Genomic DNA, 27,883 nt, shown 5'->3' with positions numbered 1-27,883 from the left:
AATGGCGCGATCTCGGCTCACCGCACCCTCCGCCTCCTGGGTTCAGGCAATTCTTCTGCTTCAGCCTCCTGAGTAACTAGGATTACAGGCACGCGCCACCATGCCCAGCTAATTTTTGTATTTTTAGTAGAGACGGGGTTTCACCATATTGACCAGGATGGTCTCGATCTATTGACCTCGTGATCCACCCGCCTTGGCCTCCCAAAGTGCTAGGATTACAGGCTTGAGCCACCGCGCCCGGCTGGACCCTACAGTTTACTAGAAACTTATCTTTACTTCCTGGAGCCCCAGATCTTAGTTCACCCCTCCTACTTTCCTATTGCCCTAGGCCCTTGTAATGCAGGGGGAGTTTAGGCTGGAGTTAAACCCTCTGGAGGAGGGGTCATATTGAGGTGGGCCCAGGCTGCCTTCTCCATGCAGATTCTCTGGGATATGCAGATGAGGGACCTTATGCAAATGTATGCCCTCCTGGTGGGGCAGGCTGGGACCCTCCCCTCATTAACTTGGGGACCAGGTGCTGGATGGAGAACTCCTTCCTCCTCTCTTTCCCTTCCCGCTAGCCATCTGTTCACTCCCCCTCCAACTCCCCAAACCCAGGCACCCACGTCTTCCCTGAGAGTGGTACCTCTGCATCTGGTCCCTGCCCTGGACTAAGGGAACGTTTTTATTTTATTTTATTTTATTATTGTGAGACAGAGTCTTGCCCTGTCACCCAGGCGGGAGTACAGTGGCGTGATCTCGGCTCACTGCAACCTCTGCCTCCCGGGTTCAAGCAATCCTTGTACCTCAGCCTCCAGAGTAGCTGGGATTACAGGCGCCCCCCACAACCACGACCAGCTAATTGTTGTATTTTTTTTTTCGTAGAGACGGGGTTTCGCCATGTTGGTTGGGCTGGTCTCGAACTCCTGACCTCAAGTGATCTGCCCTACTCGGCCTCCCGAAGCGCTGGGATTACAAGTGTGAGCCACTGCGCCTGGCCTAAGGGAAGCTTTTTGCTTTTCTCTACGACTTTGTATTTTTCCTTAATCATAATAATTAACATGTACTGCACAGGGACTCTGTGCCAGGCTTTGTACCAAATACTTCCATGGTTATCTCATCAAATTCTCCCCTCCGTCCTCTGATTCTCTGTGTGTTTCCTGTATTTTTTTAAAGGGAATTTTCAGTTTTGCTATGTAGGGAACAAGAGCCCTAGAAATAAGGACAGACAGACGAAATGAAGGATGGATATTAAGAAGCAACTCGCGAGACCTGTTAGACATACGAAGCATGTGAGCGGAACACAGATGGGAGGCATGCAGGGATCCAGTGAGCTCCGCGCATCCAGGAGTCCTGTGGGCGGCACCACTCGGCTCCACAAGTCCTGAGCCCAAGACATACAGGTAAAAGCCGTGGCTGCCAAGCAGGTGATCGGCCAGCTACAGTCAGGGCTGGGACACTGGCCCCTGCACAGCCCTGGGCCCCTTCCTCGTGCCGAACACTTTTGCTCACCCTCCACCCTGGATGTTGGAACTACACTATGGTGAGAAAGACCACTGTGTTTCTGGTCCCTGTTTATCACTGTTCCTTTTTCTTTTCCTTCCTCTCTCCCTCCCTCTGTTTTCTTTCTTTTCTTTCTTCTTTTTCTCTTTGAGACAGAGCGTCACTCTGTCTTCCAGGCTGGAGTGCAACGGCACAAGCTTGACTCACTGCAACCTCCGCCTTCTGGGTTCAAGTGATTCTCCTGCCTCAGCCTCTCCGGTAGCTGGGATTACAGGTGTACGCCACCACACCCGGCTAATTTTTGTATTTTTAGTAGAGATGGGGTTTCACCATGTTGGCCAGGCTGGTCTCCAACTCCCGACCTCAAGTGATCCTCCTGCCTCAGCCTCCCAAAGTGCTAGAATTACAAGCATGAGCCACCATGCCTGGCCCAATTCTTTTTGATATATATCCAGAAGGGGAGTTGCTGGATTGTATGTTAAGAAATTTGTAGGCCGGGCGCGGTGGCTCAAGCCTGTAATCCCAACACTTTGGGAGGCCGAGGCGGGTGGATCACGAGGTCAAGAGATCGAGACCATCCTGGTCAGCATGGTGAAACCCCGTCTCTACTAAAAATACAAAAAAAATTAGCTGGGCATGGCGGCGCATGCCTGTAATCCCAGCTACTCAGGAGGCTGAGGCAGAAGAATCGCCTGAACCCAGGAGGCGGAGGTTGCGGTGAGCCGAGATCGCGCCATTGCACTCCACCCTGGGTAACAAGAGTGAAACTCCGTCTCAAAAAAAAAAAAAAAAAAAAAAAGAAATTCCACTTTATTTATTTATTTTTTGAGACAGCGTTTCCCTCTTGTCGCCCAGACTGGAGTGCAATGACGTGATCTTGGCTCACTCAACCTCCGCCTCCAGAAGTGCTGGGATTACAGGTGTGAGCCACTTCGCCCAGCAAGAAATTCCACTTTTAAAAGAATGGGAAGAATGGCTGAAAGGTAATGTTTAAATTTTTAATTGATATAAGTATTAGAGCCATCAAAGATTGCTGCTGAGCATTTGCTTTTTTAAGTGCATTGATCCAGGTGAAAGAAGATGTATGTTTTGACGGATGGCCATGAAACTATTTGTACAAAGAGCTAGCCGCAGCTCTATGCAACGTAGCAGGGCATAGAGTTAAAAGGTTTATTGAATATGGGAGGCCAGGGGATGGAGGGTCCAGCCCTACAGGGTTCTGTGAGCCCCTCTCTGCTGGTATGGAGACGAGAAATTATAGAAATGAAAGACACAAGACACAGAGACAGAGAAAAGAGAGTTTGGGACCAGGGGTCCACTGCCAGCCAAAACGCAGAGACCAGCAGTGGCCCCGATTGCCTGGACGCTCTGACTTTCATTGAGCTGCGAATCTGGGCAGGGTAGGTAGGGCGTGGCCAAGACTTTCAGGTAGCTGAGATGAGGTAAGGAGAATTGTGCGTGAGCACTTGTTCCATACTAGAACAAAGACATTAAGATTTACATTACTTTGGCCAGGCGCGGTGGCTTAAGCCTGTAATCCCAGCACTTTGGGAGGCCGAAGCGGGTGGATCACAAGAGAGATCGAGACCATCCTGGTCAACATGGTGAAACCCCGTCTCTACTAAAAATACAAAAAAATTAGCTGGACATGGTGGCACGTGCCTGTAATCCCAGCTACTCAGGAGGCTGAGGCAGGAGAATTGCCTGAGCCCAGGAGGCGGAGGTTGTGGTGAGCCGAGATCGCGCCATTGCACTCCAGCCTGGGTAACAAGAGCGAAACTCCGTCTCAAAAAAAAAAAAAAAAAAAAAAAAAAGATTTACATTACTTTTACTGATTATTTCTTCCAAGAAAAAAGGAACCAGATGCAGAAGCGGAACATGAGCATGGACAGGGAACGTGACCACCGAAGCACAGCATCGCGTAGAGACGAGCCCCGGATGTCTGCGGGCCTCCCCGACAGCGTCAGGCCTACCGCAAGAGCTTGGAGGAGCGGAGTTTTCTCCTAACTCCTCCGGGGGAGGCGATGTCTCAGCCATTTTGGACGCCTCCTTCCCTACCTGGCAAAACCGCGGGCGCTTTCCCAGCAGTGGCGCTGCCGCCCAGCCGAGGCGCCCTCCAGCAGCCCTTATGTGGGCGGGACAGAGGGCTTAGAGCATCTTGCCTTAGGGTCATTCATTTCACAGCGTCGCCCCAGGTTCGCACTTCCGACCTGAGAGGCATTAGTAGAAGAACTAACATCGCTAATGAATAACTAATAACTACTACGGTTCTAGTTACTTTCTTTTTCATTATGTATATGGAAATAGGCTGAGGCCTTTTGCTCCTGCCTCGGCCCTTATGGGATCTCCCCCAACCCTGCAGTAAATTACCCTCACTCTTTAACCTTTTATGGTTCCTGGAGCAGGAGCCGCCCTTCAGCTGGCATTCAGGACCTTCTAAGATACTGCCCCTCACATGTATCCCTGCCCCTCTCTCACCACCATCCTACCTGGAATGCCCTTCCTCATATCCCGCACTGTGACAAAGCTTGTCTATTCTTCAAAGCCTGGGCGTCCTGAAGAATTCTGAAAGCTATCACCGCCAGCCCCTCCTTTCCCTGGAAATTCACCAGAGTCCGTGCAACTCCCAGACTGGTGTAGATTTGGCGGGTGTAGACTTTACTAGTAAGGTTATGTTTGATTGCAATTGACAAAAGTATATAGATACATACAGGCCAGGAGTCGTGGCTCATGCTTGTAAGCCCAGCACTTTGGGAGATGAAGGCAGGAAGATTGCTTGAGCCTAGGAGTTCAAGACCGGCCTAGCAATAGAGTGTGACCCTGTCTCTACAAAGAAATCTAGAGATTAGTCTGGTAGACCAGGCGTGGTGACTTATTCCGGTAATCCCAGCCCCTTGGGGAGGCTGACGCGAGGAGATCACTTGATGTCAGGAGTTCAAGACCAGCATGGCCAACACGGTAAAATCCTGTCTCTACTAAAAATGTATGAATAGCCAGGTGTCGTAGCCCATGCCTGTAGTCCCAGCTACTCTGGAGGCAGAGGCAGGAGAATCAGTTGAACCCAGAGGCAGAGGTTGCAGTGAGGCGAAATCACACCACTACATTCCAGTCTGGGTGACAGACCAACACTCTGTCTCAAAAAAAAAAGGCCGGGCGCGGTGGCTCAAGCCTGTAATCCCAGCACTTTGGGAGGCCGAGGCGGGTGGATCACAAGGTCAAGAGATCGAGACCATCCTGGTCAACATGGTGAAACCCCGTCTCTACTAAAAATACGAAACATTAGCTGGGCATGGCGGCGCGTGCCTGTAATCCCAGCTACTCAGGAGGCTGAGGCAGGAGAATTGCCTGAACCCAGGAGGTGGAGGTTGCGGTGAGCCGAGATCGCGCCATTGCACTCCAGCCTGGGTAACAAGAGTGAAACTCCGTCTCAAAAAAAAAAAAAAAGAAAGAAAGAAAAGAAAGGGCCAGGCACCGTGGCTCATGCCTATAATCCCAGAACTTTGGAAGGCTGAGGCGGTGGAATCACAAGGTCAGGAGTTCGAGACCAGCCCGATCAACATGGTGAAACTCCGTTTCTACTAGAAAAATACAAAAATTAGCTGGGCATGGTGGTGCACGCCTGTAATCCCAGCTACTCAGGAGGCTGAGGCAGGAGAATTGCCTGAATCTGGGAGGTAGAGGCTGCAGTGAGCCGAGATCATGCCACTGCACTCCAGCCTAGGCGACAGAGCAAGACTCCATCTCAAAAAAAAAATTTTTTTTTAAGATTATTCTGGGCTGGGCGCGGTGGCTCACGCCTGTAATCCCAGCACTTTGGGAGGCCGAGGTGGGTGGATCACGAGGTCAAGAGATCGAGACCATCCTGGTCAACATGGTGAAACCCCGTCTCTACTAAAAATACAAAAAATTAGCTGGGCATGGTGGCGCGTGCCTGTAATCCCAGCTACTCAGGAGGCTGAGGCAGGAGAATTGCCTGAACCCAGGAGGCGGAGGTTGCGGTGAGCCAAGATTGCGCCATTGCATTCCAGCCTGGGTAACAAGAGTGAAACTCCGCCTCAAAAAAAAAAAAAAAGAAAAAGAAAAGTGGCTCACGACTGTAATCCCAGCACTTTGGGAGGCTGAGGTGGGCAGACCACCTGAGGTCGGGAGTTTGAGGCCAGCCTCAAACGTGGTGAAACCCTGTCTCTACTAAAAATACAAAATTAGCAGGGCGTGGTGGCACACACCTGCAATCCCAGCTACACAGGAGGCTGAGGCAGGAATATCGCTTGAACCTGGGAGGCGGAGGTTGCGGTAAGTGGAGATCGTGCCATTGCACTTCAGCCTGGGCAACAAGAGCAAAACTCCATCTCCACAAAAAAAAAAAAAAAGCTTGACGGGAGGAAGTAGCTGGTGGGGCTGCTGCTGCTAAAAGAAAGGACAGGTTGGGCTGGGTGCGGTGGCTCACACCTGTAATCCCAGCACTTTGGGAGGCTGAGGCGGGCAGATCACAAGGTCAGGAGTTCAAGACCAGTCTGGCCAACATGGTAACCCTGTCTCTACTAAAAATACAACAAATTAGTGGGGCATGGTGGCAGGTACCTGTAATCTCAGCTACTCGGGAGGCTGAGCCGGGAAATCGATTGAACCTGGGAGGCAGAGGTCACAGTGAGCTGAGACCGCACCACACTAGCCTGGGCAACATAGCAAGACTCCATCTCAAAAAAAGAAAAAAGAAAAAGAAAGGAGAGGTTGCAAGGCAGGTAAAATACTTGGCATCAGCTCAGCTCTGTCAGGAAGCTATTGCCCCTGCTTCTGCCTCTTCAGTGAAGTGCTACCTCTGGAACTCCTTGACATTAAACGTCAACTCCCCAGGCCAGCGTGGGACCCACCCAGTCATTTGTCAACAAACTTGGTGCTCAGTCTCATGCTTGTGACCCAAGGCTGTGAAACTCTAGCCCACTCTCCTGTGGCTTTCTACCCCCCTGCCCCACCACCCACAAAGCCTTGCTCTGTTGCTCAGGCTGGAGTGCAGTGGTGCAATCTCGGCTCATTGCAACCTCTGCCTCCCAGGTTCAAGTGATTCTCTAGCTTCATACTCCTAAGTAGATGGCATTATAGGCACGGGCCACCACATCCGCTAATTTTTGTGTTTTTAGTAGAGACAGGGTTTCACCGTGTTGGCTAAGCTGGTCTCGAACTCCTGACCTCAAGTGATCCATCTGCCTCAACCTCCCAAAGTGCTGGGATTACAGGCTTGAGCCATCGTGCCCAGCCAGCCTCCGGGGACTTTCTTTCTGGCCTCACCCCTGCTCACAGAGCACAGCCAGAGGAGAGCTGAGCCCTCTCACTGGTAGGCCAGGAGAAGAGGGCTAGAGGGCCTTCCTGGAAGAAGACTTCCTGGGACCGGTTATTTTGTTCAATGGAGAAACGGGGGTCCCAGGATTTTGCAAAGGAAATTAGTAGCAAGTCTGGCACTAAAACCCAGAAGTCCTGGCCCACGAGCCTGGCCTCAGATTGGGAAAAGAAGGTCAGAGAGATCTAAAGCACATTTATTGCCAAGCGCAGTAGCTCACGCCTGTAATCCCAGCACTTTGGGAGGCTAAGGTGAGAGGATCACTTGAGGGCAGGAGTTCGAGACCAGCCGGGCAACAAAGCGAGAACCAAATTCTACACAACATTTAAAAATGCGCCGAGCATGAGGACAAACGTCTGTAGTCCCAGCTACTCAGGAGGCTGAGGCAGAGGATCCCTTGAGCTTGGGAGTTTGAGGTAACAGGGAGCCAAGACCGCACCACTGCACTCCATCCAACATGGGTGACAGAGCACAACCCTGTCTCAAAATTAAATACATAAATAAATAAAGAGCATGTACTTATTTTACATATATATATATATATATATATATATATATATATATATATTAGAGATGGGGTTTTGCCATGTTGTTGCCAGGCTGGTCTCAAACACCTAAGCTCAAGTGATCTGCCAGCCTTGGCCTCCCAAAGTGCTGGGATTGCAGACATGAGCCATTGCCCCAGGCCTATTTGTGCACTTACTTATTTTAGAGACAAAGTCTCTCTCTGTATCCGAGGCTGGAGTGCAGTGGCGCAATCACAGCTCACTGCATCCTCAACCTCCCTGGGCTCAGGTGATCCTCCTGCCTCAGCCTTCAGAGTAGGAGTAGCTGGTACACATTTATCATGTGTGCACCTGTTTGTCCAGTCAGCCTCACCAGGCTTCTGCCAAGCCTGAGACACGTGCCACCTGGAGGTCACGTGGCATGGAGGTTAAGACCACGGACTATCCAGGTTCAAAAGAAGCACCCGGCCTGCTATGTGTCTTTGCTGGGTGGCTTGGGGTAAATAACCACCCTGTGCCTCAGTTTACTTTTCAGTGAAATGGGGATCACCATAGTGTCCCCTTCATGGAATCCCTGTGAGAATTTAACTAAGACAAATAAGGTGCTTAAAACAGCTCTGACTCTACCATTTTGTTCATTTATTTATTTATTTATTTATTTAGAGACAGTTTTGCTCTGTCGCCAGGTGGCAGGCTGGAGTGCAATGGCGCGATCTCGGCTTACTACAGCCTCCACCTCCCAGGTTCAAGCAATTCTCTTGCCTCAGCCTCCCGAGTAGCTGGGATTACAGGCACGTGCTACCATGCCCAGCTAATTTTTGTATTTTTTTAGCAGAGACAAGGTTTCACCATGTTGGCCAGGATGGTCTCAATCTCTTGACCTCGTGATCCGCCCACCTCAGTCTCCCAAAGTGCTGGGATTACAGGTGTGAGCCACCGAGCCCAGCCCATTTTGTTTATTTTTATATATTATTGATTTTTGAGACAAGTCTCACTCTGTGGCCCGTGCTGGAGTGCAGTGGTGTGATCTTGGCTCACTGCAACCTCCACCTGCCAGGTTCAAGCGATTCTTCTGCCTCAGCCTCCCGAGTAGAGAAGAGGTTGCACCATGTTGGCCAGGCTGGTCTTGAACTCCTGAACTCGAGCGATCCACCTGCCCCAGCCTACCAAAGTTTTAGGATTACAGGCGTCAGCCAGCGTGCCCCGCCCTGGCTCTGCCATTTTGTAACTGAGTCACTTCGGCTCTCTGTCTGCCTCAGTTTCCCCATCGCCCAAGGTGCTGCATGGGTTATATGAGACAAGATTCGCAGTGCACTTTGATCAATGCCCGGCACCTGGTAAGCGCTGCCTATATGTATTAATAGTAACATAATTAAGTCTTGATTGCAGAGCGATAACAGCCTCTGCTACTCGAAACCTAGTCTTTGTGGGGAGGAAAGCCCAGGTGTGTGGCAGGTGGAACGGAGGGCGAGCCTCGGTGGTCCTCGTGCTAGGGCAAGAAGCCCCGAAGCACCTGCCCCCAGCTGAGCAGCTCGGCGCCCCCTGGCCCTGGAGGAACTTGAGCCCAGCCTGGCTCTGCGGCACCCCCTCCCGCAGCCCCGCGCTTCCCGCCCTCACCCCGCCCTGCGGCCTCCGCAGCTCCCCCACGGCAGCCCAAGGAATGCGAAGAGGTAAGTGGGGGCAGGGAGGAGGGCGAGCCGCCGGGGGAGACAAAGGGCCCGAGTCTAAGCGAGAGACACGAAGACGCGAGGAGGCTGGGGAGACAGGGGAAGTGGGACAAGGACGCGGGGAGGGACCCGGTCCGGAGGCCGGACTCGAGCCCAGCTCCACCCAGCCCGGGCCGGCCAGGCCAGCGCCGCGCGGGGGGTCGGTCTGTGCTGCCCCCTGGCGGGCGGCTGAGGAGGCGGCGCGGGGCAGGTGTGGGAGGGGAAGACCGGGGCGCGCAGGGAGACCGGGAGGGAGGGACGCAGAGAACTGAGCAGGGACGGACAGACTCGCGCGCAGAGACAAGAGACGCCGCGAGGGAGACGAAGAGACAGAGACAGGGAGACACAGAGACAGAGAGAGACGCACAGGGACAGAGAAGCACAGAGACAGAGGCAGAGAGACAGAGATAGAGAGACACAGAGATAGAGACAGAGACACACAGAGACAGAGACAGAGAGACACAGAGATAGAGACAGATACAGCGACAGAGAAGCACAGAGATAGGGACAGAGACACAGAGACAGAGGGACACACAGAGCCAGAGCGGGACACAGAGACAGAGAGTTACAGAGACAGAGAGACAGATAGATTTAGAGAGACCCAGACAGAGACACACAGAGACAGAGACAAAGAGGCACAGAGACAGAAAGACGCACAGAGACAGAGAAACGGAGACAGAGGCACAGAGAGAGACACACAGAGACAGTCACAGAGATAGAGACAGAGAGAGAGAGTCAAAGGATGGAAAGAGACATGGGCACCAGGTGACCAAGAAACCGTGACAGACAGGCCGGGCGCGGTGGCTCATGCCTGTAATCCCAGCACCTTGGGAGGCCGAGAAGGGAGGATCGCTTGAGGCCAGCCTCAGCAACATAGTGAGACCCACCCGCTGCCCCCTGGCCCTATCTCTTTTATTTAAAAAAAGGAAGAAAGAAAGAAAAAAGAACAATGACAGACAAAGGGAGACCAGAAAGAGAGCGATACCGGAGCATGAGGGCCGAAAAGACCCAGAGAGGCAGAAATCACGGGACAGAGAGGGAGACCCAAAGAGGGTGAGAGAGACACAAAGCCACCTGAGACCGAGAAATCCAGAAAGAAACGAGTGCAGCGACACCTAGAGTCCGGGGCAGAGATTAGAAACGCACGAGGGTACGAGAGACGGGCTCAGGACCAGGGGCGCGACCAGAGGGGAGGTCGCACAACCGGGACGTGCTGGGGGCAGGACCCCGCGTGCGTCAGGCAGGTGTCACTAGAGGACCCGGGGTCGCAGGAATGGGGAGGATTCGAACTGTGGGCGGGACTGAAGCCAAGGCAGAGCTGAGACCGGGCGAACTCCGGCGAGGGCGGGGGGCGGGGCTTCGTGGGGGCGGAGTCGGCTGGCAGCGCCGAAGGGGGCGTGGCAGGACCTGGGCGGGGCGGCCGGTGGACAGGGGGCGGGGCGCGGGACCTGCTCGGGCCCGAGGGGGCGTGGCTAGACCCTGTCTCGGGCGTCACTTAACGCCCGGAGCCGACGGAGACAGAATTCTGGGGCAGGGGCGACCTCAGAATCCTGGGGAGGAGCGAGAATGGGATCTCGGGGAGGAAAAGGCGTGGAATCCGGGGGGCGGGGTCAGAACGCCAGGAGGGGGCGGGGCCGGAGCCGGGGTCGGCTCGGCTGGGGGAGGAGCCGGTGGATCCTGTGACGTCAGCGAGTCCGAACCGCCCGAGCTGAGCGAGGGGCCCGGGGTGCCGAGCCGGGCGAGCCGGGCGAGCCGGGCGGGGAGAGCCGGGCCGGAGAGCAGAACCGGGAGGCCAAAGCGCGGCGGGAACCTGCCCGGAGCCAGAGCCGGAGCCCCCCAGGCACCTGCTGGCCCGCCTGGCCGATCGGCCCGCACAGAGTGGCCCGCGGGCCCCCGGCCGGGCCCAGTCCCCCCCCGGGCCCTCCATGGCCCGGGCCGCAGCCCTTCTGCCGTCGAGATCGCCGCCGACGCCGCTGCTGTGGCCGCTGCTGCTGCTGCCGCTGCTCCGGGAAACCGGTGAGAGGAGCGGACGGCCCCCTGTCCCAGCGCGGACCCCCTTTCTCCCCCGAGCACCTTCCCCGCCCACCCCCGGCTCCCAGAGCCCCCTCGCGCGCGCGCCGGCTTCCCGGCTGGCCCCACCGACTCCGATTTTCTCGCGGAGTCTCCGACTCCTCCTCTCTGCCTCCCTCTCACCGCCCCCCACCCTGGCCCATCCTTCGGAATCCACCTGCCCGCCCCACGCTGGCTTCTCTGTCCCCCACCCCTTTCTCGGATTCCCGCGCCGAAAGGGTTAAAGCCCAGGAAGGCCTGGCGCCCCCTCCCCAGCCCGCGCCGAGCAGTTTACCCCGATCTGGGTCTCCGTCTCCTATACCCCTCTCAGGAATGCGGGGAATGTTCCCCCCACCCTTCGCAGTAGGGTCGCGAGGAGGAGGCGAGACCACCCCCTTCCCCCATTTTCCCTTCTTCGCGGCGTGGGCGTCTGAGGCCGGGAGAGAACTGAGGACAAGGGGACCTGATTCGGGTCCCCCGGAGGGCAAAGGATGAGAGTTCTGGCGACTTAGGGAGAAGGGCCTGAGCTCGGAGTTCCAACCCGGAACCTCAGGAAGTTGAGGGCTCTGGCTCTGTGGACTCCAGAAAAATTAGGGGCCGGGGGCTCTGCCTCCTGAGTCCCTGGTAGGATGGAGGCTAAGCGCTACGTCTAACTGGGATCTAGGTAAAAGTGGGGGCGAGAGAGGATCTAACTTGTAGGTTCTGGATTTAATTGTGGGCAGGAGGTTCCGTCTTCTGGGTTCCAGGCAGAACCGCGGGGTGGGGGGCAGGAGGCTCGATCTTGTGGGCTTCAGATTTACTTGTGGGCAGAGTGAACGTCTTCTCAGATCCAGATACAAAGTGGGAGCAGGGGGCCCCGTCTCTTGGGCTCCAGATATGATCAAAGGTGGGAGGCTCTGTCTTGAGACTGTCCCGGATAGAACGGGAGGCCGAGTCCAGAGGCTGGGAGCCCCCTCCCTTTCGCCGTGAACGGTCGGTGGCGGCGGAGACGTCCCCGGGGAAGTTTTTCTGGTTTTACTCTCGCCGAGCCCGGGACGGGCGGGGCGGGCGCTCCTGGCTCCCGGTTTCGGACTCCCGGGTTTCGGGGACCTTATCTATCCTCTGGTCGCGCCTTTGTCCTCAGAGCAGCAGCAGAAGGTGGATGGGTGGAGCCGCCGCCCTAATCCGCCGTCCCTCCCGTTGCTCTGCCTTGGACCCCCTGACATCTTTCCACGTATCCCTCTTGGGGAGGAGAGCGGCCCTCTTGGGGAGGGCGGGGCTGGGAGGGAACCCTTGATAGAGGCGCTGGCCCCGCCCCTTGCAGGTGGATTCCCAGGGACAAACTCTGGAATGCTGGAGTTTCCCGAGGGTTTGCACAGCAAAGAGCTCAGGGGGGATCTTGGGGGAACCCTGGTCACCTCTCTGGCTTCATTTTCTCCAGGATGGCTCTCAGTGGCCTTCCAGCTTTGACCTAGAGTGGGGACTCCCCTTCCATCCATCCCCTGCCTCTCCTTTCAGGCAGAAATAGGGAGATGAGATGAGAGCTGGCACCTCTGGGTGAATTCTCCCAACCCACCAGACCCTGAACCTGCTGTTGGCTTGGTGGGTGATCTTTCAGAAGGCTCCAGCTTGCCCTGGGAAACGGGTGCTGTTTCTGTTTCCGTCTTGCAGATGAGGAATCAGGCTCCGCAAAGGCAAAGCCTCGGTTCTCAAGGTCTCACTGCAGCTCCCCGGAAAGCCAGGCTCCAGCTCTTCAGAGCCCCCCACTGGGTGGGTTCCAGGAAGTGCTTTCTGAATTTCCATTTCCTCCTTGTAATAAAAGCTGAAATCATCCTTTCCCTGCAGACCATCCAGAAGGCTCCGAGGTCCCCCTGATCCCCTGTGAAAGCTCTTAGCACCTGGGGAACGAGCTGTTGGCCCTTTCCTGAGCCCCCTATCCTTCGCCTCTGTCGGCTGGCTGGCACGTGCGCGCGCTCTCTCTCTCTCTCTCTCTCTCTCTCTCTCTCTGCGTGTGTGTGTCTCTCTGTGTCTGTGTGTGTGTGTGTGTGTCTCTGTGTGTGTCTCTGTGTGTGTGTGTCTCTGTGTGTGTGTGTGTGTGTGTGTCTCTGTGTGTGTCTCTCTGTGTGTGTGTCTCTGTGTCTGTGTGTGTCTCTGTGTGTGTCTCTCTCTGTGTCTCTGTGTGTGTGTCTCTGTGTGTGTCTCTCTGTGTGTCTCTGTGTGTCTCTTTGTGTGTGTGTCTCTGTGTGTCTCTGTCTCTGTGTGTGTGTGTCTCTCTCTGTGTCTCTGTGTGTGTGTGTGTCTCTCTCTGTGTGTCTGTGTGTCTCTGTGTGTGTGTGTCTCTGTGTGTGTGTGTCTCTGTCTTTCTGTGTGTGTGTGTCTGTGTGTGTGTCTCTTTCTGTGTGTGTGTCTCTCTGTCTTTGTGTGTGTGTCTCTGTCTTTCTGTGTGTGTGTGTCTCTCTCTGTCTCTGTGTGTCTGTGTGTGTGTGTCTCTGTGTGCCTCGGTGTGTGTGTGTGTGTCTGTGTGTGTGTGTGTCTCTCTTTCTGTGTGTGTGTGTCTCTCTGTCTTTCTGTGTGTGTGTCTCTCTTTCTGTGTGTGTGTATGTCTGTGTGTGTGTCTCTGTGTCTCTGTGTGTGTGTGTGTCTGTGTGTGTGTCTCTCTCTCTGTCTTTCTGTGTGTGTGTCTCTCTCTGTCTTTGTGTGTGTCTCTCTCTGTCTTTCTGTGTGTGTGTGTGTCTGTGTGTGTGTGTGTCTCTCTTTGTGTGTGTCTCTGTGTGTGTATGTCTCTCTGTCTTTCTGTGTGTGTGTGTCTGTGTGTGTATGTCTGTGTGTGTGTGTCTCTGTGTGTCTGTGTGTGTGTGTCTGTGTGTGTGTCTCTGTCTTTCTGTGTGTGTGTGTCTGTGTGTGTGTCTCTCTCTCTGTCTTTCTGTGTGTGTGTGTCTGTGTGTGTGTGTCTCTCTCTGTCTTTCTGTGTGTGTGTCTGTGTGTGTGTGTGTCTCTCTCTCTGTCTTTCTGTGTGTCTCTCTCTCCCCCATCCCTATTTCCCTCCTTCCCTCACTTTCTTTCCCCCTCTTTATCTCTCTTCGTTCTCGCCCTCTCTCCAACTCTCTTCTTGCTCTTTCTCTCTTTCCCTCTCCCCATCTCTCTCCCTCCTCTCCATTCTTCTCTGTGTACCTGTCTAGCTCCACTGCCTCCCCAGCTGGGCCTCCTCAGGGAATGTCAGCGCACCACCTGGGCCCCCAGCTGGGCCACCTCCCCTCCCCACTGCTCCCCGTCCTTCTTCCCTGCCCATCCGTGTGTCCGTGTCCGCCAGGCAGCCCCATGCAGTGGAGGAGGAGGGCGGCAAAGGGGCTGCTGCCTGGCTGTCTCCTCTCATTAGGGAAGGGGGACTGGGCAGAGCAGAAGTGGGAGGGGGAGGTATAGAGAGGCTGGAGCTACCAAGATGGGGACAGAGGCCAACAGAGGGAATCGGTCAGCAACAGATTCAGGAACGGGGTCAGAGAGACGCATGGACCCAGAGGATGGAGGGAAGTGAAATGCCAGCGCAGGGTGGGGGCAGTGAAATACCAGCACGGGGATGAGGCCGAAAGACACTGGGATGGGACGGAGGAGGGTGGGGGAAGGGAGCTAGACGTAGATACCAGATGAAGGCAGGGGCAGCCAAAGGAAAGGGATGTGGTGACAGGCAAAGACCGCAGCTGTGGGAGAGAGGAGATGCCGTGATCCATGGAGGTCAGGGAACAGGGGACCTCCAGGCCAGCGACATGTGGGGGCCACAAGGAGTGATGAACAGAGGAGGGACAGGGAGCCGGGCACGTGGGCCAGCTCCCCCGCCCCTGCCTGGGATGCTGTTACATTTTTAATGTCCCAGCAATGCTGACAAATGGAGCAGGAGGGGGAGGAGAGGAAGGGACCCGGCAAGATGGGCCAGGCTCTGAGAAGCTGTGGCAAAGGTCTGGGGAGACACGGCACTGGAGACCCTGGAGGCAGGGAAACCTCACGGTCAGAGACAGAAACAGACACCCTTAGAGACGCACACCAGAGGCTTGGGAGATGAGAGCCCCAGGAACTGAGGCAGAAAGCCAGGTTCCAGAGATTGGGAGACCCAGACGGAGGGACCGGAGATGTCAGACATACAGGGGAAAGAGAGTGGCTAACGGGGACAGGGTACCTTCTCGGACTGATGAAAATGTTCTATAATTGCTCGGGTGATGGATGGTCAACTCTGTGAATATACTAAAAGCCGCTGAACTGTATGTACACTTTAAATGGGTAGATTGTATGGTGTGGGAATTATGTCTCAATAAAGCCATCATGGAGAGAGAGAGAATAAGAGAGGCACAGAGCAGAGACCAGAGACTCTGGGAGACACAGATGAGAATGACAGAGGCCAGGCACAGTGGCTCATTTACACCTGTAATCCCAGCACTTTGGGAGTCTGACACAGGAGAATCACTTGAACCCAGTTCAGGGCAGCAGTAAGCCCTGATTGCACTACTGCACTCCAGCCTGGGCCACAGAGCAAAGGGTAACAGAGACCCCGAGAGAGCCTGGGAATTGGAGACCCAGAGGGTCAGGGACCCTAATAACTACTCAGAGAGAGAGAGCATTAGAAGAGATCCTGGAAGACAGAGATAAGATACTAAGAGACAGCAGAAGACCATTAAAAGACGTTCTCTTGCCGGGCGCGGTGGCCCACGCCTGTAATCCCAGCACTTTGGGAGGCCGAGGCGGGTGGATCACAAGGTCGAGAGATCGAGACCATCCTGATCAACATGGTGAAACCCCGTCTCTACTAAAAATACAAAAAAATTAGCTGGGCATGGTGGCGCGTGCCTGTAATCCCAGCTACTCAGGAGGCTGAGGCAGGAGAATTGCCTGAACCCAGGAGGCGGAGGTTGCGGTGAGCCGAGATCGCGCCATTGCACTCCAGCCTGGGCAACAAGAGCGAAACACCGTCTCAAAAAAAAAAAAAAAGCCAAATGTGGTGCTGTGCGCCTATGGTCCCAGCTACTTGTTAGGATGAAGTGGGAGGATCGCATGAGCCAGGGAGGTCGAGGCTGCGTTGAGCTGAGATTGCATCCCAGTTCCCCAGCCGGGGCAACAAAACAAGATGCTATCTCTAAAAACGGAACAAAACACACTGATTAGAGGAGGTCAGGGGGCAGGTGCAGAAGTCCAGACATAGGCAGACTGCCCTACAGCCTGGCTGTCGCTGTCCCTGCTCACCCCCCAAACTAGCTCCCAGATTTCCACTGTGGGGGTGGGCACTGTGATTAATGCAATTAATTAACTAACAAGGTGGCTCAGGCAGCAGCTGAGGCCAGTACTCAAAGCCTCTGGCCTTTAAGGGCAAGCTTGAGTCCCGCCACACCTCATCATGGGAGGGTGGGTCGCTGTGTTTTATAGATGTGTGGGGTGGCGGGGGGAAGCCAAGACCTGGGGAGCCAGCCAGGCAGGAGTCCAGGAACCAAGCCCCCTCCTCCCTCAGACCCAGGAATCCAAGCCCCCAGCCTCTCCTCCAGGGTTCCATGAGTCACTCTGCACCCTCCTTGCTGCCTTGGCCTCCCAGCCCTGGATCTTAGGTCTCCAGCTGTGCGTCTCTGTCCCTGCACTTCTCCTATGGGCTCTGTCCCCACGGGAAGCCTGCAGGTGCAGTCCACAGGGAGAGGAAGTGTGTCTGGGGACTCTGCTGACACCTCAGGAAGCTGTCACCAGTCTGGCTTGCCCAGGGACACTGAGGGAGGCTGGTGTTGCCATGGCCACAGTCCCCCAGCTGTGGTGCTGGCCATGTCCTGGCCAAGTTCACGGCACAGCCCTTGCCTAGTAGTGTGCTGGATGGTGGGGCCACTCCAGGCTGGACACCCTGGCTGTATCTCCCCTGCCTCCACCTGGCATGCAGAGCGTCTGGGCAGCGGCCCTCATCTCTGTCCCCCTTCCCTCCGCAGCCTGTCGGCCTCCAAGTCCCAAGCATCCCACCTTCTCCCCGTCACCCCTGCCGCTGGTCCTGCTCTCCCATTCCAAGTTCTGAGTGTGTTTCCAATCCAGCCCTCCTCCATCCCACCGCGCCTATCCTGACCCTGGTGCCTCTTCCCCCAGGCCCCTGCCCCACTTCATCCTGAGAGGTGTTTTTTGTTTGTTTGTTTGTTTGTTTTGAGACGGAGTTTCGCTCTTGTTACCCAGGCTGGAGTGCAATGGCACCATCTCGGCTCACTGCAACCTCTGCCTCCTGGGTTCAGGCAATTCTCCTGCCTCAGCCTCCTGAGTAGCTGGGATTACAGGCACGTGCCACCATGCCCAGCTAATTTTTTGTATTTTTAGTAGAGACGGGGTTTCACCATGTTGACCAGGATGGTCTCGATCTCTCGACCTCGTGATCCACCCGCCTTGGCCTCCCAAAGTGCTGGGATTACAGGCTTGAGCCACCGCGCCCGGCTTTTTTTTTTTTTTTTTTTTTTTTTTTTTGAGACAGGAGTCTCACTCTGTCGCCCAAGCTGTCAACAGTGTCTCACTCTCTCACACTGTTGGCCAAGCTGGTACAGTGTTGTGATCTCGGCTCACTACAGCCTCCACCTCCTGGGTTCAAGTGATTCTCCTGCCTCAGCCTCTCAAGTAGCTGGGGCTACAAAGTGGCTGCCACCATGCCTGGCTAATTTTTCTAATTTTAGTAGAGGTGGGCTTTCACCAGGTTGCCCAGGCTGGTCTCCTGAGCTCAGGTGATCCACCCACCTCAGCCTCCCAAAGTGCTGGGATTACAGGCATGAGCCACTGCACCCGGCCTGTGAGGGCTTTTTCTGAAGCACACACCTCACTGGGTTCCTCCCTCCTGCTCCTAACGCTCCAAGGCTCCCCAGTGCCCTCAGGGAAGAGCCTAGCCCCTAACTCAGCTCAGCCTGTGTGACCCAGTACACGCATTTAACACATTGGCGGGCCTGGCCCTGTTCTAGGCTCTGGTGACCCAGCCGTGAGCGAGCTGGGCAGATGTTCTAGCAGGGGAGATGAGGGTGATAAACAACAGGTGGAAACAGCTTCTGTGTGGAAAATCGGAGCGGAGTCAAGGGAGTCCTTGTTAATATCCACAGAAGGGTGGTCAGAGAATGCCTCATTCCACAAAGACCTAAGGGAGGCGGGGGAGGGAGCCATGGGGACGTGGCAGGGAAGAGCAGTCCAGGATGTGAGAACAGCGAGCACAAGGATCTTGTGGCGGGACATGCTTGGTGGCATTTGGAGGAGCAGTGGGAAGGCCAGTGCGGCTGGAGCAAAGGGAGCTGAGGGAACTGATGGGAGATGAGGTCAGGGAGGGGACCGACGGGGAACATGCAGGGCATTGTGGGCAGTCTGAAGATTTGATGGCCGGGCAGGTGAGGTGGCTGTAATCGCAGCCAGGCTATAATCACCTGTAATCCCAGCACTTTGGGAGGCCGAGACGGGAGGATCCCTTGAGGTAAGGAATTCCAGACCAGCCTGGCCAGCATGGTGAAACCCCATCTCTACTAAAAAAAAAAAAAAAAAAAAAGAAATATATATATATATACATATATATATATAGGGCCGGGCGCGGTGGCTCATGCCTGTAATCCCAGCACTTTGGGAGGCCGAGGCGAGTGGATCACGAGGTCAGGAGTTCGAGACCTGCCTGACCAACATGGTGAAACCCCATCTCTACTAAAGATACAAAACAAAAATTAGCTGGGTGTGGTGGCACAAGCCTGTAATCCCAGTTTCTCGGGAGGCTGAGGCAGGAGAATCGCTTGCACCTGGGAGGCGGAGGTTGCAGTGAGCCAAGATTTCGCCATTGCACTCCAGCCTGGACAACAAGAGCACAACTCTGTCTCAAAAAAAAAAAAAAAATTAGCAAGGTGTGGTGACCCTCGCCTGTAATCCCAGCTACTCAGGAGGCTGAGGTGGGAGTCCAGCGAGACTAATTCAAAAAAAAAAAAAAAAAACCAGAAAAGCCTTGAGCTTGTTTCCTGAGGGCTGTGTGCAGAGGAGGGTGTGTCCGGCTGCAGTTTCTAGTGGGATCCCTCTAGCCATGCGTGGGAACAGACCGCAAGGACAACTGCAGTCCTCCAGGCAGGATGTGGCGGTGGATTAGACCAGGGAGGAGTCAGATGTGTTCTAACTAGATACATTTCTTTTTTTTTTTTTTTTTTTTTGAGACGGAGTTTCACTCCTGTTACCCAGGCTGGAGTGCAATGGCGCGATCTCGGCTCACCGCAACCTCCGCCTCCTGGGTTCAGGCAATTCTCCTGCCTCAGCCTCCTGAGTAGCTGGGATTACAGGCACGCGCCACCATGCCCAGCTAATTTTTTGTATTTTTAGTAGAGACGGGGTTTCACCATGTTGACCAGGATGGTCTCGATCTCTTGACCTTGTGATCCACCCGCCTCGGCCTCCCAAAGTGCTGGGATTACAGGCTTGAGCCACCGCGCCCGGCTAGATACATTTCAAAGGAGGTGACAGGGTTGCTTGTGGGGTGAGAGAAAGAGGTGAAAATGCCTTAACAATGGACTGCAGGCCGGGCTCGGTGGCTCTCACCTGTAATCCAAGCACTTTGGAAGGCCAAGGCAAGAGAATCACTTGAGTCCAGGAGTTTGAGAACAGCCTGGGCAACAAGCAGCAAGACCCCCTCTCTACCAAAAATGAAAATTGTTTTAATTAGTCAAGTATGGTGATGCCCACCTGTAGACCCAGCTACGCAGAAGGGTGAGGTGGGAGGATCGCTTGAGTCCAGGAGGTTGAGGCTGCAGTGAGCTGGGATCGCACCAATGCTCCCCAGCCTGGGCAATGGAGTGAGATCATATCTCAAAAATAAAAAAGCACTGTTAACCCCACAGGGGCTGAACTATCCTGTTCATTCATTTGGAATTAGAAACTCAGAATGGGAAACTTACAGCAATAGGATTTTTTTTTTTTTTTTGAGGTGGAGTTTCGCTCTTGTTACCCAGGCTGGAGTGCAATGGCACAGTCTCGGCTCACTGCAACCTCCGCCTCCTGGGTTCGGGCAATTCTCCTGCCTCAGCCTCCTGAGTAGCTGGGATTACAGGCACGTGCCACTATGCCCAGCTAATTTTTTGTATTTTTAGTAGGGACGGGGTTTCACCATGTTGACCAGGATGGTCTCGATCTCTTGACCTAGTGATCCACCCGCCTCGGCCTCCCAAAGTGCTGGGATTACAGGCGTGAGCCACCGTGCCTGGCCCGGAGTTTTTTTTTTGAGACGGAGTCTTACTCTAGTCGCCCAGGCTGGAGTGCAGTGCCACAATCTCAGCTCACTGAAACCTCTGTCTCTCAGGTTCAAGTGATTCTCCTGGCTCAGTCTCCCATGCCCAACTAATTTTTGTGTTTTTATTAGAGACAGGGTTTCACCATGTCAGCCAGCCTGGTCTCGAACTCCCTACCTCAAGTGATCTGCCCACCTTGGCTTCCCAAACTTCTGGGATTACAGGCGTGAGCCACTGCCTCCCACCTAAAGTCAGGTTTTTTTAATCCTCCAAAGTCAGTAGTGGTCAGATGCCATCATCCTAAATGGAGAATTGGGGGGGGATCCTCCCTTAGAAGGGAGATCTGGACCCTTCAGAGCCACAGGACTGCTCCTTAGGTCAAGAACTGAGTCTGGCCAAGCAGAGTGGCTCATGCCTATAATTCCAACACGTTGGAAGGCTAAGCTGGGTGAATCACTTGAGGTCAGGAGTTCGAGACCAGCCTGGCTGACATGGCGAAACTCCATCTCTACTAAAAATATAAAAATCAGCTGGATGTGGTGGCACATGCCTGTAATCCCAGCTACTTGGGAAGCTGAGACAGGAGAATCGCCTGAGCTGGGGAAGTGGAGGCTGTAGTGAGCCGAGATCGCATCACTGCGCTCCAGCCCGGGCCACAGAGTGAGACTCCATCTCAAAAACAAACAAGCAAAAAGAATTCTAAGTTTCAGAGACTTGCAGAAGGGTGAAGGGCTCCAGGGACCTGGGACTCGGCTTTTCAGGTCTCCTCCTCCAGGAAGCCCTTCGTTCGTTGTCCCTCCCTCCTTCAGATGGGTCAGGCCTCCGCTCCGGGTTCCTCCCCCCACCCTTCCTCCGTCTTCCAGGCATTCTTGGTGATAATTATTTGGGCAATATTTGTACCCCCTGAAATCTGGATGTCCACCCTGGAGGACAAGCACCTGATTTGTCCTCTCGATTCTGGGGCATCTGCACTCAGCAACATTCATTCACTTGGCAGTGTTTATTGAGTACCTACTATGTGCCAGGCCCTGTTGGAGGTACTGGGGATACTGTAGGGAAATAAGACAGACAAACCTCGGGGCTGGAGCGGGCGGACCCTCTAGCACCCAGGACCTGTTTGTTGAGTAACTATTTGTTTTTTGGATTTGACCTATACTATGTGAAAGAATGAAATGAAAGTTTCTTCCAGATTCTGCCTTTTCTTGATCCCTGCCTCTCTCTCTACTACCAAATCCCTTCCATTTTAAAATGTGTAATCCTCGAAGGGCACAGAGGCTCACATCTGTAATCTCAGCACTTTGGGAGGCGGAGGTGGGTGGATCACCTGAGGTCGGGAGTTCGAGGCCAGGCTGGCCAAGACGGTGAAACCCCATCTCTACTCAAAATACAAAAATTAGCCAGGTGTGGTGGCACACGCCTGTAATCCCAGGTTCTTGGGAGGTTGAGGCAGGAGAATTGCTTGCTTGAATCTGGGAGGCAGAGGTTGCATCAAGCCAAGATAGTGCCACTGCACTCTGGCCTGGGTGACAGAGTGAGACTGTCTCAGAAAAAGAAAACCCTAAGTCCTGTTAGCCTCCTTCCCAACACTCAGTCTCAGTCTCAACCTCTTGTTCTTTTGCCACCTTTTTGTGTCATTTTGCTGTCTGATGTCATCTGTTTCCCCCAGCTCACCATTTCCCCTCAGGCCTCCTTGGGTGAAGTTCAGTCATTCTCCAATTGGAGAACTCTCGATGGTTCCCACTTACCACAAAAAGGAAACTTCCCCCACCTCTTTTTTTTTTTTTTTTAAATAAAGACAGGGTTTCACCATGTTGGTCAGGCTGGTCTTGAACTCCCGACCTCAGGTGATCCACCCGCCTTGGCCTCCAAAGTGCTTGGATTACAGGCGTGAGCCACCAGGCCACCCCCGGCCGCAAAAAGGAAACTTAACTTCCTTAGCCCCAGCCTACTTCGCTCTCCCTGCAGTTCACAGGGGCCTGAATGGCTTTCCTTGACCCTCACTGAGGGGCCTCACTGAGTTGCCGAGCTAGGAAGGGGCCAGAGCCCTTGACCACCCTTATCCCAACCTTAGTGCCTTTGGGGGCCACGTGGGTGGTAAGTGCCACCACCTGGGGGGATCTGGAGGAGCCGGCAGGGAGTGCCCTGCGGGAGGGAGGTATCCTTCCTCAGCCCCACCCAGCCGTTGTCCCCAGGAGCCATATATCCGGACTTCTGTCTGGAGCTTTAGACTGCAGTCCCCAGCCCTTCTGTGTGGGCTGCTACTTTCCATTTGAAGTAACACTCCAGGGGCCAAGGCAAACACACACCACAGCCAGATCTGGCCGGCAGCCCGCGCTGACCCCTGCTGCTCTACTTACCTGGGCCATGCTGGGGAAGATCGCCATGAGCAAGTCCTTCAGTGGAACTGTCACAAGGAGGGACCCTGCAGGGTGGTGGAAACATCCCCATTTTACAGATGGAGGAGGCTGGGCTCGGAAACAAGGTCACCAGCTGGAAAGGGTGTCGGCCTCGAGTAACGAGATTCAGAAAATATGATTACATATAGAATTTATTCAAGCCTAAAGCTTGAGGATAGCCACCCAGGAGTGTGGATTCAAGCTGCCCCGAATAAACCCTTTGAGTAGCTGTGATTACAAGTGGACTTTTTTTTTTTTTTTTTGAGACAGGGTCTCATTCTGTCGCTCATGATCACACAACACACCTGGCCAAGACCTCATCTCAAAAAAAAAGCAAACCAAAAAGGCGGGGCGTGGTGGTTCATGCCTGTAATCCCAGCACTTTGGGAGGCCGAGGCCAGTGGATCACCTGAGGTTAGGAGTTCCAGACCAGCCTGACCAACGTGGAGAAACCCCGTCTCTACTAAAAATGCAAAATTAGCCGGATGTGGTGGCGCATGCCTGTAATTCCAGCTACTTGGGAGGCTGAGGTAGGAGAATCACTTGATACCTGGAGGCAGAGGTTGTGGTGAGCAGAGATCGAGCCATTGCACTCCAGCCTGGGCAACAAGAGCGAAACTCCAGCTCAAAAAAGAAAAAAGATAGGGTCTCACTCTATTGCCCAGGCTGGTCTCAAACTCCTGGTCTCAAGTGATTCTCTGCCTACCTCGGCCTCCTAAAGTGCTGGGACTACCACACCCAGCCTACAAGTGGATTTTTTTTTTTTTTTTTTTTTCTGAGACGGAGTTTCGCTCTTGTTACCCAGGCTGGAGTGCAATGGCACGATCTCGGCTCACCGCAACCTCTGCCTCCTGGGTTCAGGCAATTCTCCTGCCTCAGCCTCCTGAGTAGCTGGGATTACAGGCACGCGCCACCATGCCCAGCAAATTTTTTGTATTTTTAGTAGAGACGGGGTTTCACCATGTTGACCAGGATGGTCTTGATCTCTTGACCTCGTGATCCACCCGCCTCAGCCTCCCAAAGTGCTGGGATTACAGGCTTGAGCCACCGCGCCCGGCCTTTTTTTTTTTTTTTTTTTTTTTTTTTTTTTTTTTAAGACAGGGTTTCACAATGTTGGTCAGGCTGGTCTTGAACTCCCGACCTCTGGTGATCTGCCCCCCTTGGCCTCCAAAGTGCTTGGTTTACAGGCATGAGCCACCACGCCCAGCCTACAAGCGGATTTTTAAGGAACAAAGAAGAGACAGTTCCTAAATTGTTACCAATAATTTACGTTAAAATAGCAAGGTCTGGGCCGGGCGGGGTGGCTCAAGCCTGTAATCCCAGCACTTTGGGAGGCCGAGGCGGGTGGATCACGAGGTCAAGAGATCGAGACCATCCCGGTCAACATAGTGAAACCCCGTCTCTACTAAAAATACAAAAAATTAGCTCCCGGTCAACATAGTGAAACCCCGTCTCTACTAAAAATACAAAAAATTAGCTGGGCATGGTGGCGTGTGTCTGTAATCCCAGCTACTCAGGAGGCTGAGGCAGGAGAATTGCCCGAACCCAGGAGGCGGAGGTTGCGGTGAGCCGAGATCGCGCCATTGCACTCCAGCCTGGGTAACAAGAGCGAAACTCTGTCTCAAAAAAAAAAAAGCAAGGTCTGGATCTGAAAAAAATAATAATAATAACAGAAAGGCATCTACTGGCTATGCACTGTTTATTGTATCACAGATTCCAGGAACAAGAAGATAATGGGAAGGGCAGCTGGGCAGGAACCACTGCCCAGGGCATGGGTGGAGGAGGCATGTGACGAAGTCTCTCTGGGCCATTTCCGTAGCTCAGACTGATCTGAGCTAATTTTCATTTCTCAAGGGGGCTGGGAGTGGCTCTTCTGGACAGAAAAAGCCTCATTTGTCCCCCAGGTGACACACCTGAGTTTGGGTTGTAGGACTTGTGTGGAGATGATATATTTATGTCACACTTCATTCTTGGCAGGTGGCTTTTAATTGTTTTTGTTTTTAATTTGGGTTGTCACCAGTAATTTTTTTTTTTTTTTTTTAAGATAGGCAGGGTCTCATTCTCGCCGAGGCTAGAGTGCAGTGACAAGGTCTCTGGGTTCAGGCGATTCCCCTGCCGCAGCCTCCCGAGTAGCCCAGATTACAGGGTCTCAGCACTACACCCAGTAATTTTTGTATTTTTAGTAGAGATGGGGTTTCGCCATGCTGGCCAGGCTGGTCTCAAACCCCTGGCCTCCAGTGAGCCTCCCGCCTTGGATCCCAAAGTGCTGGGATTACAGATGTGAGCCACCGCATCTGGCCTTATTTTATTTTAAATTTCTGTTCCTGTGTTGCTGTGATCCACTGATGGCTTCTTACCCAAAGATCCTGGGCCTGTCCCCACCCAAGGGGACTGCCTTCTGCCGGGGACCCCTCATTAGGGTTACTGATTAGGGTGGTAATCCCTGGGTTTCCGTGTGTGTGAGGCCAGGGGTGCACCGCCTCCATGGCCCATCGCCATCAGACAGAGCTGGGCAGTGGCATAGGCCCTCGAGAGGAGGCCTGTGCCCCGGGCCTTTCCTGGCCTGGAGGCTGAGTGCCAAGGCCGCCTGTAATTATACTGAGCTCCCTGTTGACTGAGCAAGCACTGACCTCTCATTTCCTGAGGCCCTATGCTACGTGTTCCACAGATATTCTTTAATCCTTGTAACAGCCCTTGGGACGTTAGGCACTGTTATTAACCTCATTTTACAGCTGGGGAAACTGAGGTACAGAGGTTCAGTGATGTGCACAAGGTCGCAGAACCGGGATTCAAACCCACGAAGTCTGGGCCACTCTGTCACCATGCTGTACCGCCATGCAGCTGTTCTTGCTCTTGTTTATATTAAAAGTGAGAAAACACGGCCGGGCGAGGTGGCTCACGCCTGTAATCCCAGCACTTTGAGAGGCCGAGGCAGGTGGATCACCTGAGGTCAGGAGCTCCAGACCAGCCTGACTGACATGGTGAAACCCTGTCTCTACTAAAAATACAAAAATTAGCTGGGAGTGGTGGCACTTGCCTGTAGTCCCAGCTACTTGGGAGGCTGAGGCAGAATTGCTTGAACCCAGGAGGCGGAGGTTGCAGCTAGCCAAGATCGCGCCACTGTACTCCAGCCTGGTGCCTGGTGACAGAACAAGACTCTGTCTAAAAAAAAAAAAAAAAAAAAAAAACCTAGCTGGGCATGGTAGCGGACTATTATCCCAACTACTCGGGAGGCTGAGGCAGAAGAATTGCTTGAACCAGGGAGGCAGAGGTTGCAGTGAGCTGATATTGTGCCATTGCACTCCAGCCTGGGCAACAAGACCAAAAAAACTCTAACTCAAAAAAAAAATAAAAGGCCGAGCCCAGTGGTTCACGCCTGTAATCCCAGCACTTTGGGAGGCTGAGGCAGGTGGATCATGAGGTCAGCAGTTCTGGACCAGCCCGACCAACATGGTGAAACCCCATCTCTACTAAATATACAAAAATTAGCCAGGTGTGGTGGCAAGTGCCTGTAATCCCAGCTACTCAGGAGGCTGAAGCAGGAGAATCTCTTGAACCTGGGAGGCAGAGGTTGCAGTGAGCCTAATGAGCGGTCCCCGGTAGAAGGCACAGAGAGGTTAAGTGACGTGCACAAGATCGTACGGCTGCACTCCAGCTGGGGTGACAGAGCGAGACTCGTCTCAAAAAATAAATAAAGTGAGAAAACACAGGTTGGCTGAGAATTGCAAACATTCATCCACATAAAAACCTGAACTCACGTGTTCCCAGCAGCTTTATTCATCAGAGCCAAAAAGTTGAAACAATGCAGATGCCCATCAGTGGCTGAATGCGTGAACAAAATGTGGTCCATCGCGCAGTGGAATATTACTGAGCCTTAAAGAGGAGTCTGAAGTTCTGACACATGCTACAAATGGGTGAACCTGGAAAGCAGGAAGTGAAAGAAGCCAGACACAAAGGCTGCGTGGTCTGTTACATGAAACGTCCAGGACAGGCACATCTGCAGACACAAAAAGTCTATTCGTGGCTGGGGTAATGGGAAGTGACTGCTTAATGGGTAAGGAAGTTACTTATGGTTATTGTAAAAATACCCAGGCTGGGCACAGTGGCTCACGATCATCATTCTAACACATTGGGAGGCCAAGGCAGGTGGATCGCTTGAGCTCAGGAGTTCAAGACCAGCCAAGGCAACATGCTGAATCCCCATCTCTACAAAAAATACAAAATTTAGCCGGGCTTCGTGGCTCGCACCTGTAGTCTAAACTACTTGGGGAGCTGAGGTGGGAAGATCACTTCAGCCCCAGAGGCAGAGGTTGCAGTGAGCAGAAATTGTGCCTTTGTACTCTAGCATGGACAGAATGATAGCCTGTCAAAAAAAAAAAAAAATGCCCTAATCCAAGCAGCGTGGCTCACACCTGTAATCCTAGCACTTTGGGAGGCTGAGCCAGGTGTATCACAAGGTCAGGAGTTCAAGACCAGCCTGTCCAATATGGGGAAACCCTGTCTCTACTAAAAATAAAAATTTAAAAAAATTAGCCAGTCATGATGTCACACGCGGAGGGTGAGGCAGAAGAATCACTTGAACCCGGGAGGCGAAGGTTGCAGTGAGCCAAGATTGCACCACTGCACTATAGCCTGGGTGACAGAGCAAGATTCCCTCTCAAAAAATAAATAAATAAAAGCCCTAAAACTGATTATAGCAACAGATGTAAAACTCCAAATATACTGAAAGCCACTGAATTTTTATTTTTTTACTTTTCTTTTTTATAGAAAAATATATTACAAAAAAAGCTTGTGTGTGTGTGTGTGTATTTTTTTCTTTGAGACAGAGTCTCACTTTGTCACCCAAGCTGGAATGCAGTGGCATGATCTCGGCTCACTGCCACCTCTGCCTCCTGGGTTCAAGTGAACAAGTCTGGCTAATTTTTGTATTTTTAGTAGAGATGGGGTTTCATTATGTTGTCCAGGCTGGTCTTGAACTCCTGACCTCAAGTGGTCCACCTGCCTTGGTCTCCCAAAGTGCTGGGGTTACAGGCGTGAGCCACTGCACCCAGCCCCAATTATATACCTTAAATGGGTGAATTGTGTAGTATAAGAATTTATAACTCAAGAAAACTGTTAAATGAGCCCAAGGAGACATTTTTCTTTCTTTCTTTCTTTTTTTTAATTTATTTTTATTTTTTTATTTTTATTTTTTTAAAGATGGGGTTTC

At 53.3% G+C, this 27,883-nt stretch overlaps 1 protein-coding gene across 2 annotated transcripts in view; it reads left to right on the top strand.

Annotated features, from left to right (window-relative positions):
• The first annotated feature begins 10,674 nt into the window (after window positions 1-10,674).
• NECTIN2 (nectin cell adhesion molecule 2) overlaps window positions 10,675-27,883 on the top strand; it is a 44,706-nt gene continuing 27,497 nt past the window's right edge. For both annotated transcript variants that reach the window (XM_010351142.3, XM_039465540.2), the window contains exon 1: window positions 10,675-11,045. In XM_010351142.3, coding sequence (XP_010349444.2) covers window positions 10,955-11,045 — 91 coding nt within the window. In that variant the 5' untranslated portion in view covers window positions 10,675-10,954. The remainder of the gene's footprint in view (window positions 11,046-27,883) is intronic.

This window comes from Saimiri boliviensis, chromosome 14, assembly GCF_048565385.1.
Source record: "Saimiri boliviensis isolate mSaiBol1 chromosome 14, mSaiBol1.pri, whole genome shotgun sequence".
Classification (NCBI taxonomy): domain Eukaryota; kingdom Metazoa; phylum Chordata; class Mammalia; order Primates; family Cebidae; genus Saimiri; species Saimiri boliviensis.
This window is presented reverse-complemented; position numbering and strand designations above follow the sequence as displayed.